Below are 13,390 nucleotides of genomic sequence, written 5' to 3'. Positions count from 1 at the left end.
TTCGCCATATCTTCGGCGATCACGAAGGGCCGTGGCCTGTTTCTCGGCTGCAGGCCGTTGGACTCATGCACAACGGATGTTTCACTTCTCTCCAAACTAATCTGATGCGCTTCAAGCTGTAGGTCCATAAGTTTCCTAACGCGAGCACGCCGTTTTATCGCAAGCTGCTTCCGTTTTCTGCCTCTTCGCACCAACTGCTTTCTTTGTCCTCGCGATCAAAGCGTCCATTGGCCTCACGTTCCACCCCTCCTTTCGCCTCGCGCTCACGGCGTTCTTGTCGCTGTCGCTCTGCGTCTTCGCGCTCACTGTGTTCGTTGATCTCAGAAAAGGCCTCATTGGCTTCTTCAGCCGTTACTTCCTCTGCCCGCATGATCTCAAGAATCGCATGCTTTCGTTTGGTGGGGCCCAAATCAATGCCCAACTTTTTGCAATTTCGATGAGTTCCTTCACTTTAAGGTTCTCCATCGCACGCAATAGCCTCTTGCTGTTTGCCCTTTGCTTAGAATTCCCTTCCCGTTCACTACTCTCAGCATTCACATTTCTTACGAGCCACGCGGTCCCAACACGCCAGCACAGGACATTTAACGCTCCTGCTAAGCGCCCACGAGGCGCTCCGCATCCTAACTTTCTCCTACGAGCGTCCCTTGACAATCCACGATGCTGCGCCTTACGGCAGCGGAGTCCTAAGGAGAAGCATCTTCAAGCAACACGCCTGTACTTGTCGCAAGAGGCCAGACAGCGAGGCGCCGTTTCATCCTCTCCCGGACGCCACCACGCGCGGCAAAATTTGAAGCGGTTGGCCGCGCGCTCGCTGGTTGGTCCTTTCGGACTGCCGTCGAGTGCTGCCTTTGGATTGGCCAGTTCTGAGGCGCCACCGTTCCTCAGGCTATAAAATCCCCACCGCTGCCTCTTGGGAAGAGAGATGACCGAGAGGCGCCGACGATACGAGACGCATCGGCGAGGCCCTCCCAACTCTGCAGATCCGCCGAACCTCCTACGTATCAATAATCCAGTTATCTCATTCTTGTATCCTTAAGTCTTAAAATAAATCAGTTTTCTTTATTCGAAAAGAATCCGGCCACGTCTTGCTAACATGGCGCAGCCGACAGGATCTACAGAGGCGTCACCCCTGAACGAAGACCGAGTCGACAACGTGGAGCCCAGCAGAACGCCGACGGTGAGCTTGGAGTCCCCGCTCATTCTGTCCCTTCTGGCATCGGCATGACGCAACGCACTGACCACCTTGAAGAAATGGCAACTGGTGGCAGAGCTCCGATGCCGAGGACTTTCATGCAGCGGCCGCAAGGACGACCTCGTGACGCGGATCATGGACGACAACGCTCGCCGCCAAGCCGAGAGGGCGGAATTCGAGAGACTGCTGGGCGAGAGAGATCATCTGCGGAGGCTTCATGCTCAACGACAAGTGTCACACGATACGAGTGACAGCACGGACCAGCAGCCACTGTCGACACGGGCCGGTAACGAAAAGGGCTCCCAACGACACGACGGACCCCGCGCCCCTGCCACGGACACTACGGTGCAGCACACGGTGCCGCCGCAAGCGGGCCACGAAACGGGCTCCCAACGACACGACGGACCCCGCGCCCCTGCCACGGACGCTACGGTGCAGCAGCCGGTGTCACCGCAAGGAGATAACGAAAAGGGCTCCCAACGACACGACGGACCCGGCGCCCCTGCCACGGACACTACGGTGCAGCACACGGTGCCGCCGCAAGCGGGCCACGAAAAGGGTTCCCAACGACACGACGGACCCCGCGCCCCTGCCACGGACACTTCGGTGTAGCAGCCGGTGTCACCGCAAGCGGGCCACGAAAAGGGCTCCCAACGACACGACGGACCCCGCGCCCCTGCCACGGACACTACGGTGCAGCACACGGTGCCGCCGCAAGCGGGCCACGAAAAGGGCTCCCAACGACACGACGGACCCCGCGCCCCTGCCACGGACACTACGGTGCAGCACACGGTGCCGCCGCAAGCGGACCACGAAAAGGGCTCCCAACGACACGACGGACCCCGCGCCCCTGCCACGGACACTACGGTGCCGCCGCAAGCGGGCCACGAAAAGGGCTCCCAACGACACGACGGACCCCGCGCCCCTGCCACGGACACTTCGGTGCAGCAGCCGGTGTCACAGCAAGCAGATAACGAAACGGGCTCCCAACGACACGACGGACCCCGCGCCCCTGCCACGGACACTACGGTGCAGCACACGGTGCCGCCGCAAGCGGGCCACGAAAAGGGTTCCCAACGACACGACGAACCCCGCGCCCCTGCCACGGGCACTACGGTGCAGCAGCCGGTGTCACCGAGATCGAGCCACGCAACGGGCTCCCCACGATACGACGGACCCCGCGCCCCTGCCACGGATATTACGGTGCAGCAGCCACTACCGACACGAGTTGGCCACGAGACGTGCCTCCAACGACACGGCGCAGCTTTCGCACCTGCTACAGTTACTACAATGCAGAAGCCATTGCCAAGACGAGCTGGCTCATCCATAAAGCCAGCGCCGCGACGAAAGCACGGCAGGATGCTTAACGATCCAACAAGCCCGACTCCCTGGACCAAGAAACGTTACGAACGAGACAAACACGGCACTTCGCACAAGTCGCATCGTCTCCCCAGATGGAAGCGAAGGCGTATTCGAACGAGCTGGACGCAAGCCACAAGATACGCGGAGAAGAACGCCCAGCACGCCCAAGAATTGCTGTCGACAACGTGCGCCTGAGGACAGGCGCAAATTTTGGAAAGGCCGTGTCAGCATTCACATTTCTTACGAGCCACGCGGTCCCAGCACGCCAGCACAGGACATTTAACGCTCCTGCTCAGCGACCACGAGGCGTTCCGCATCCTAACTTTCTCCTACGAGCGTCCCTTGACAATCCACGATGCTGCGCCTTACGGCAGCGGAGTCCTAAGGAGAAGCATCTTCAAGCAACACGCCTGGACTTGTCGCAAGAGGCCAGACAGCGAGGCGCTGTTTCCTCCTCTCCCGGACGCCACCGCGCGCGGCAAAATTTGGAGCAGTTGGCCGCGCGGTCGCTGGTTGGTCCTTTCGGACTGCCGTCGAGTGCTGCCTTTGGATTGGCCAGTTCTGAGGGGCCACCGTTCCTCAGGCTATAAAAGCCCCACCGCTGCCGCTTGGGGAGAGAGATGACCGAGAGGCGCCGACGATACGAGATGCATCGGTGAGGCCCTCCCAACTCTGCAGATCCGCCGAACCTCCTACGTATCAATAATCCAGTTATCTCATTCTTGTATCCTTAAGTCTTAAAATAAATCAGTTTTCTTTATTCGAAAAGAATCCGGCCACGTCTTGCTAACATGGCGCAGCCGACAGGATCTACAGAGGCGTCACCCCTGAACGAAGACCGAGTCGACAACGTGGAGCCCAGCAGAACGCCGACGGTGAGCTTGGAGTCCCCGCTCATTCTGTCCCTTCTGGCATCGGCATGACGCAACGCACTGACCACCTTGAAGAAATGGCAACTGGTGGAAGAGCTCCTATCCCGAGGACTTTCGTGCAGCGGCCGCAAGGACGACCTCGTGACGCGGATCATGGACGACAACGCTCGCCGCCAAGCCGAGAGGGCGGAATTCGAGAGACTGCTGGCCGAGAGAGATCATCTGCGGAGGCTTCATGCTCAACGACAAGTGTCACACCATACGAGTGACAGCACGGACCAGCAGCCACTGTCGACACGGGCCGGTAACGAAAAGGGCTCCCAACGACACGACGGACCCCGCGCCCCTGCCACGGACACTACGGTGCAGCACACGGTGCCGCCGCAAGCGGGCCACGAAACGGGCTCCCAACGACACGACGGACCCCGCGCCCCTGCCACGGACGCTACGGTGCAGCACACGGTGCCGCCGCAAGCGGGCCACGAAAAGGGTTCCCAACGACACGACGGACCCCGCGCCCCTGCCACGGACACTTCGGTGTAGCAGCCGGTGTCACCGCAAGCGGGCCACGAAAAGGGCTCCCAACGACACGACGGACCCCGCGCCCCTGCCACGGACACTACGGTGCAGCACACGGTGCCGCCGCAAGCGGGCCACGAAAAGGGCTCCCAACGACACGACGGACCCCGCGCCCCTGCCACGGACACTACGGTGCAGCACACGGTGCCGCCGCAAGCGGACCACGAAAAGGGCTCCCAACGACACGACGGACCCCGCGCCCCTGCCACGGACACTATGGTGCCGCCGCAAGCGGGCCACGAGAAGGGCTCCCAACGACACGACGGACCCCGCGCCCCTGCCACGGACACTTCGGTGCAGCAGCCGGTGTCACAGCAAGCAGATAACGAAACGGGCTCCCAACGACACGACGGACCCCGCGCCCCTGCCACGGACACTACGGTGCAGCACACGGTGCCGCCGCAAGCGGGCCACGAAAAGGGTTCCCAACGACACGACGAACCCCGCGCCCCTGCCACGGGCACTACGGTGCAGCAGCCGGTGTCACCGAGATCGAGCCACGCAACGGGCTCCCCACGATACGACGGACCCCGCGCCCCTGCCACGGATATTACGGTGCAGCAGCCACTACCGACACGAGTTGGCCACGAGACGTGCCTCCAACGACACGGCGCAGCTTTCGCACCTGCTACAGTTACTACAATGCAGAAGCCATTGCCAAGACGAGCTGGCTCATCCATAAAGCCAGCGCCGCGACGAAAGCACGGCAGGATGCGGAACGATCCAACAAGCCCGACTCCCTGGACCAAGAAACGTTACGAACGAGACAAACACGGCACTTCGCACAAGTCGCATCGTCTCCCCAGATGGAAGCGAAGGCGTATTCGAACGAGCTGGACGCAAGCCACAAGATACGCGGGGAAGAACGCCCAGCACGCCCAAGAATTGCTGTCGTCAACGTGCGCCTGAGGACAGGCGCAAATTTTGGAAAGGCCGTGTCAGCATTCACATTTCTTACGAGCCACGCGGTCCCAGCACGCCAGCACAGGACATTTAACGCTCCTGCTCAGCGACCACGAGGCGCTCCGCATCCTAACTTTCTCCTACGAGCGTCCCTTGACAATCCACGATGCTGCGCCTTACGGCAGCGGAGTCCTAAGGAGAAGCATCTTCAAGCAACACGCCTGGACTTGTCGCAAGAGGCCAGACAGCGAGGCGCTGTTTCCTCCTCTCCCGGACGCCACCGCGCGCGGCAAAATTTGAAGCAGTTGGCCGCGCGGTCGCTGGTTGGTCCTTTCGGACTGCCGTCGAGTGCTGCCTTTGGATTGGCCAGTTCTGAGGGGCCACCGTTCCTCAGGCTATAAAAGCCCCACCGCTGCCTCTTGGGAAGAGAGATGACCGAGAGGCGCCGACGATACGAGACGCATCGGCGAGGCCCTCCCAACTCTGCAGATCCGCCGAACCTCCTACGTATCAATAATCCAGTTATCTCATTCTTGTATCCTTAAGTCTTAAAATAAATCAGTTTTCTTTATTCGAAAAGAATCCGGCCACTTCTTGCTAACACTACTATAGCACTACTAGTATGAAACGCACAAGCAATTCTTTACAACAAAGCCTTGTTAACTCCCTCTGCACTAGCTTTCACTTCAAAGCACTCCTACTTCGTTTGAAACAAGAAAGGTATCTACAGTGCTACACACACACAGCCTTACTCAAGACTACAATCACGTGTGCTAGAGCAGTCTGGCGAATTGAGGGGAAAAGATCAGGCACTCACCGCGGCGAGGTAGCTGACGCCGGTCGATCCCACAGCTCCCACCCACTATTGGGATTTTGGTGCATCCCACCGCTGCCACCACTGTTGCGACATGGAGCGTCTCTGTCTGCTGCCTCTGTTGAACAGACGTTAGCGAAGAACAGTCGATGCGGCGGTGAGTGAACTGACGTTTATATACTGTATTTACAAGGCTTTTTACAAGATATGTGCAAGGGCCGTGAGCACAACGGGCTAGGACGAGGCCCTGCGGAGAGCGTCTCTCTGGCAGGATGGCGCGTCTGCTGCCCGTCTGCTGCTGCGTCTCGTGTTGTTGTTGTTGTGACTGAGAGAAGAATGAAAAGGAAAGTGCACGGGCCTGCCAACTGGCCCCAGCCGAGCCACCACCGCTCAAGTAGGTGGTGACGAAGCGCGGCTACGGCCGCTTATCTGTTTAGCTAGCGTCCGCTTCGGCGGACGCGGTTGTTGCTGCGACGCGCGTCTTTTCTCTCCTTTTTCTCTTTCCTCTGATCTTTTAACTCTCCTCTATCTGCACGTGGCAGCGGTGGTGGCTCGGCTGGAGCCAGTTGGCAGGCCCGTGCACTTTCTTTTATTGCGAAAACAGTACTAGTTTCACTTTCATCCCGTCGCGTAGAGAGGCCGGTAGCTACCATATTAGTATATTGAATTGGATTGGATTGGAATGGAATGTATAACCGATCCATCACCACAAGTCTAGCCACAAGCGCCACCACCAACTACACTACCAGCTGAACCATGGCTTAGCTACGGATATTGCTTTCGCAATTACCGGGATTAACCAAGCCACAGCCATTTTTTTCATTCTTGTCTCAGTCGCAACAACTGTGGCGTCTGTTGCTGTAGTTGCGTTTGAGAGAAGGATGAAAAGAAAATTGCACGGACCTGCCTACTGGCTCGAGCCGAGCCACTACCGCTGCGATGTGCAGATAGAGGAGAGTTAAAAGATGTAAAAGAAAAGACAAGGAAGGAAAATAAAATACGCGCATCGCAGAAACAACCGCGTCCGCCGAAGCGGACGCTGTCTGAAAAAAACAGATAAGCGGCTGAAGGCTCTCCCTGCTGCGTCTCGGTTGGTTGCGACTGAGAGAAGGATGAAAAGGAAAGTGCACGGGCCTGCCAACTGGCTCCAGCCGAGCCACCACCGCTGCCACGTGCACATAGAAGAGAGTTGAAGGATAAGAGGAAGAGAAAAACAGAGAGTAAAGACGCGCGTCGCAACAACCGCGTCCGCGGGAGCTGACGCTGGCTGAAAAAACAGATAGACGGACGAAGCCAGCAGGCTGCAACCTCCACCACACCTCCCCTGCAGCGTCTCAGCGCGGTTCTCTTCTTACAGCCGCCGGTGACCGTTGTGGCAGCCCGGCGTTCCTCTGCTCCAATAAGGTCACGCCACAGGCGACGATCGGATTGGCTCGAGCCGACGTTAATGAGAAGGAGGAAGAGTCTGCGCCGGTGAGCCAGGATGACTCGTTGCGAGCTGTGCCAAGGCGGCGAGTCCGGACCTGCTTTGCGCGACGGTGGGCGTACGTCTCTGGTTTCCAGAGAGGCCAGCGGAATCACGGTTCAGGCACAACAAGCTTTACTTTTGCTGTGCCGCAAGGTCAGTATTAAATACAGCACATATTCGTCACGCAGTTGAAATAGGTTTTTTTAGTGTGTTCTATAATTCCGGAACACTTCCAGATTCAGGTAACGCTTGAAACACATCCATCTATGAAGTGAACACGAGATATCTGGCGTGCGTGCTTTCGCGAACGTATATGTGCGGCGCTGTTGGTTATTTGCTAAACTTATATGCTCTAAGTTCATGTCGGTCATGACCACCATGTGGTCGTTTGTACCTGGCAACACCAAAGTTGACCCTGCTGCCGCAGTTTGGTCAGTCAGCAACGGGTCTAAATCACTGCTTCCACGTTGGGTTCGAGGCCAATTGAGTTAGTGAAGAGCTACAAGACCACATTCCCTTTCTTTACTTTTCATTAATATTCAGTGAAGGGTCTCCTGTGGCCAATTTGTTTCGCGGAGGCCGCCGTGGTGTCTTCGTGGTTATGGCGCTCGGCTGCTGACCCGAAAGACGCGAGTTCGATTACGGCCGCGGCGGTCGAATTTTGATGGCGGCGAAATTTTAGAGGCCCGTATACTGTACGATGTCAGTGGACGTTAATGAACCCTGGGTGGTGGAAATTTCTGGTGCCCTTCACAACGGCGTCCCTCATAGCCTGAGTCGCTCTGAGACATTAAACCTCCATAAACCTAAACCAATCTATTGCGAGGAGATTGAAATCCGCACCAATGACCAAACAGAGATTGTTTATTGTTACTAATGGCTGTTTAAATTTGCAGAAGACATCACCTAGAGTACCTGAAGCCCCACAGAAAGGACACACCGACACCATGTTTCCATTTTGCAATCTGATTTGGGCCCACACTGCCTTCATTTCACCGATTTAAATATTTATGATGCGTGAAATGATATTTTTCCTGAACAAATTAAAAAACGCCTATGCAACGACCTTCGCGATGTTATTGATAGCATGCAAACATATAAGACCTCGTCCCTAAATTGTAGCAGTCTCTAACCATGGGTCTGAACCTAATATCACATTAGGCGTCATCATACAGAGTCTGTTCTGAAAGTAGTAGGACTGGTTTTTCCTGGGCGAACGAGCGGACGAGAGGCGGTCTGCGCGTGCAGGATCGTTGAAGGGGGATATTAGGAATGCTGGGGAAAATCGACAGTCGGCTCTCGGCCGTTGAAGAGAGCAGGTCACTTGTACTGTGTACCCCTATCGAAACGTCTCGGCACGCAGAATCATGGGGCGTTTACTGGATCAGCGATACGCGATCAAATTTTGTGTAAATCTTTGTAAAACGGTCAAAGAGACTCACGACATGATTAAGGAGGCCTACGGTAACGCTTCCATGGGTAGATCAGGTGTTTTTTGAGTGGCACAAGCTGTTCCGAGAAGATAAGTAACAAGTGGAAGACGACGACCGTTCTGGATGCCCTTCGACCAGCAAGACCAACGAAAATGCGTAGCGAGTGAAACATTTTCTGAACAGTGATAGTAGCATGAGTATACCGATGATTGCTGATGACTTGAGCATTCCTCAAACCGAAGTTTTTGATATCAAGACAGAAGTGTGGGCGGAGTTGGTGCCAGGAGTGTTGTCAGAGGTGCAAAAGGCCAACCGAAAAGCGATCTGTCAGGATCTTCTTCATAATCTGAATGAGGACCCCGATTTTTTGCCCAGCATAAGGCGGCAACGCTGCCTCAGCCCCCCTACAGCCCCGACTTGGCCCCGCCAGACTTTTTTCGATTCCCGAAAATAAAATCGACGCTCAAGGGGAAACATCACTAATCGGTAGAGGTGGTTCAACAGTCCGTGACGAGGGAGCTAAACAGCGTTCCGGTCCAGGCGTTCCTGGAGGCGTACAAAAACTTTAAAACTCATAGGCAGCAGCGTGTTGGTGCGGAAGGGTGCTACCTTGAAAAATTCTAATCGTTTGTACTATTCTCATGAATAAATTCCGAATAAAAAAATCAGTCCTACTACTTTCAGAACAGATCCTGCATGTACAAGATTTTAAAATCCATCTTGATTTTGAGACTTGGATAGCTCATTTATATGTTCCAGTGATGACAAACACTCAGAATCTTGCCAGGTGCTAGCACCTTTGGTATTTGTTTAGGTCATGCTCAGGATTTTACAAAGAACTTATTCCATCATTTTTTGAACTGACGGGTTTACTCGCTAGTTTCAAGAAACGCGGCGTGGAGGGAATTTTAGTACTGTGCCATGCGTTTCCTGGATCGGCGGAGTGCTTTCGTAGATGCACGAAAATGCGAACCACTTCCAATCTTCTCACATCATCATCAGCAGCAGCAGCAGCCTGAATACGCCCACTGCAGGGCAAAGGCCACTCCCATGTCTCCCCAACTAACTCTGCCTTTTGCTGCTGCAACCACCCTATCCCAGGAAACTTCTTACCCTCATCCGCCCACCTGATTTACCGCCGCCCCCTGCTACGCTCTCCTTCTCTTGGAATCTAATCCGTTGCCGTTTAGGCCCAGCTGTTATCTTGCTTTTGCATTACATCCCCGACCAAAGCCCATTTCTTGTTAGTGATTTCGACTAGGATGTCTTTAACCCACGTTTTTTCCCCTCACCCACTCTGGCCGCTTTCGGTCTCTTAACGTTACACCTATAATTTTCTTTCCATAGATGCTCTCACACGGAACGCTTAATAATTGCGCAAAAATGTGATTTTTTTTTCCAGCGGCATTCTTTATGGGAGCCTCCTTAAAACATCTTAAAACAATGGCTGCGCCCTTGGCTGTTTCTTCCAGCCACTTGAAATTTGTTTAAAGATGATTTATGTTATCTAAAATGCAAACACATGTTCAAATATGGATTTATTTGAAGTAAAAGATGATATAACATTTCAGTTGAAGAATCCTAATTTTGAAACCAAAATTATACTTGAATATAAAATACCATTAAAAATTAACGCTCACAAGTTGGATATATAAAATGAGAAAGTTTCAGCATTTGAAATCGGAAGTGAAATAGAAATAAATACCTATATCTTTCAATACATTTTCTAATTCAAATTTATATTTTAAATATAAAAGTCAGTTTGGAATGTATGTGTTGCTGAGTCCATATATATTTCCAACATGTACAACTGAGAAACACAGTTAAAAATTTCTTTTAATGCGAACATTAGAGAGCAGACCATCTCTTTTATGAACAAGAATATCATGTAGGGGCATTTTTTATAGGGAAACCAGGGAGCATAAATGAGCCTGCGAACAGCTTCGGTTAGAAAAAGTTGTCCTGTTAAGCTGGCTTGCAGAATTCACAAAGCTGTTAATAGGTTCCTTGTGAAGCCTCTAGCAGAATGTTTGAACACAACCGCAGCCTGGTATGGAAAGCTTTTAATCACTCCAATCTCAGACGCATATATATCACCACCCGACTGGCGGCGCAAGATTGGGCTCTTCTACTAAGGCATAAAACTGGAATCATTTTTCGAGTAGTTCAATATGGGTCTTCATAAGGTAATTACCACATTTAAGTGTAGTAACTGAGATGTACGAACATAAGTCATGTGAATAGGTCAACCATGTTACTATAACAGCCAGTTCAGTGGCGGATTTTTCCCGCAAAGAGATTGTCTCACATGAAGTGAACTCCACGAGAGAGACATCCAAAAGGCTTCCTTTAATAGTCAAGAATCAAATCAGCAATCAGGGGAGTTTTATTTTCATGAATAAAGCAGGGCGCCTTTAATTTCATTCAGGTGCAATGCAAGAACTTGAATACAGAACAACGTTGCAGGGCCGGCAAAAGAATTCTGCCCTTCGCTTTTATCCATATGATAAAACAGCTTTCCTTGCAAATGCTGCTCCATCTATCAAATCACCGATAGGAAGGGATGTGACGTTGACGTTCCTAAGGCACCGCTGAAACAGAAGAATAATACGGCGCCGGTTGAAACAGTCCAGTGGGCATTACTATTATCAATACTTATTACTTGGTTCTTACAACGAACGAACGCTAAGTGTTGACCGAGGGTATGATCGGTTCTCTGTGTAATATTCTTTGTTCTTCAAGGACATGGGAGAATTGATCCGTATGGCAGAGAAGGAATACATGAATGCCTTTAACACGCTATTTAATATTAAAGTAATCAGAGCGCAAAAAACTTTCCGCCACCTCCTAATTTGCTGCGCTTCCTGTACGCTTAGAAACTAGTCTCAGGTTTGCCGACTATCCTGAAAACTTTTGGTCAGCATTTAGTGAAGGTCCAACCGTTCGAAAAATCCCTCGTGTGACTGTGCCATTTGGCGCACTGTCCCAGGCAGGGCTGCTGGACCCCTGCTGGGCCACTGAAAATTTATAGCCTTTATGCATAGGGAACGTACTGAACATGTTGCGCTTTAACTAAAAGAGCCAAATTGGAATGTCTTAAAAATGCGTGTGTTTTGAAAACTACTACTCCAATTCATATTTACACCAAATAAGTGCTCTATATTAAAGGTATCATCGTGTATTAAAAAACATTAACATATATTTGATGCTCCTAGAGTGAAGCTAAGTGCAGTTGCTGAAAACGCACCATGGAACCAGGTAAGTATACGCTACAGGCGTGTTCTCAGACCGCTTAAGGAGAATTATCTAGAATTTAGAGTTTTATGCCTCTCTGTCATGATATAGCTTTCATTAGAACAGAAAAACTTTTTGGGGGCGAGTTAATATCTTCTTAACATCGATCCGCGACTCAGGACTTCTCCACTGCACACGAAAGATGGTCTGTTCGCATCAGGTGTGACGATATTTATTTGTCGTTTGGATCAACGTTGCACTTTCAAAACGCAAACAATCGTAATTTTTTTTATTCAGTGTTATATTCACATGAGGTGATTGACAAATCTTACCGAGAAGTTGGAAGTTGCGACAGAAAATTCTTTCGGCAGTCGTAGTTGTGTATATAAAGGCCCGTTCTGTTTGAAAAAGACAGTGAAACAGCGTAGAGAGACATTTTGGAGAATTTGTTGCCACAGGTGCCAGAAATTAGACCAGTTTGGGCGCACGAGAAGGCGACGCCAGGCAGTGAAAATGTTTATAAAGCATTTTAGGTGGACTTCTTTAAAATAAATGCACTGTTTTTGTGCACCAAATAGAAGGAGTGGTAGTTGGGAAGGTCGAACGGCCGAGTATGGAATCTGGTAGATATGCTTCAGAACTGAATAATGCTGCAATTTTTCAGAGGGGTTCTAACTTCTGGAAAAACGTCTGTCATCACTACAACCGCCATTGGCTTAAGCTTGTGAAGCTGAGACGTGGGCTTGGTTGAGCCGTATCTTCTTTTTATTTTCGCCTCGTCCAGCATGAGCCCCATTTCTTTGTACTTTCCCCAGAAATATGCCGAGATAGCATCCATGCTTATGACAATCTATAGTCCCTGTGCCTTCCTCATTTTTGACTGGTTTGCTTTATGGGCTTTAACGCCTCACACTCTGGCTAAAAGGAAAGTCGCTCTGGCGAAGACCGGGTAATTACGACCACCGGGCTTTCATGAGCGTGCACAGACATCGCAGGCTACTCGTGCTTCTAGACCACTGTGACCGAATATGTGCACGCGTCTTTCGTGTTCGCACTAAACACCAAAAAGAATTAGTCACCGCAACGGCATTTTTCCCCTACATAACAATTAACAGGTCAACGAGTGCTCAAAAGATTTTACTGTAATTTTAGTAGGAAGGTGGTACATCATGAGGTCAAACCGGTTTATCGGGTTATGTGAAGCTCGACCTTCAGCCGCACCTTCTCCATGAACGGTGTTCCAGGATGGCAAGCACGCCGGATCCGGACTTCGACCCACCGCTTCCGGCGTTCACGTCCCAAGGTGTCGGTGGACAGTTGCCTCACCTGGAGGCTGTGCTTTACCTGAACGATATCACCATGCAGTGCTTCCAACACGCAATACTCTGCGACATCCTCACGCCCGTCCTCTTGCTACGCATGGCCTGTTTTGTCTTGAGATGCTGCTCTTACAATGAACTGCGCGCGGCCATTCAAGCATACTTCTTTGAGTCTTCCCGCTGCCGCTCTATGACGCGTGTGTCCCACTTAGGC

At 52.1% G+C, this 13,390-nt stretch overlaps 1 protein-coding gene across 1 annotated transcript in view; it reads left to right on the top strand.

Moving 5' to 3' along the window:
• The first annotated feature begins 3,345 nt into the window (after positions 1-3,345).
• The window catches only part of LOC149369829 (uncharacterized), a 30,887-nt gene continuing 20,842 nt past the window's right edge, over positions 3,346-13,390 (top strand). Inside the window, exon 1 of the mRNA XM_089576538.1 lies at positions 3,346-3,429. Within this exon, the coding sequence (XP_089432664.1) occupies positions 3,346-3,429 (84 nt within the window). The remainder of the gene's footprint in view (positions 3,430-13,390) is intronic.

This window comes from Amblyomma mixtum, chromosome 1 (assembly GCF_055824585.1).
Source record: "Amblyomma mixtum isolate Tamu chromosome 1, ASM5582458v1, whole genome shotgun sequence".
In the NCBI taxonomy this organism is placed as follows: Eukaryota; Metazoa; Arthropoda; class Arachnida; order Ixodida; family Ixodidae; genus Amblyomma; species Amblyomma mixtum.
This window is presented reverse-complemented; position numbering and strand designations above follow the sequence as displayed.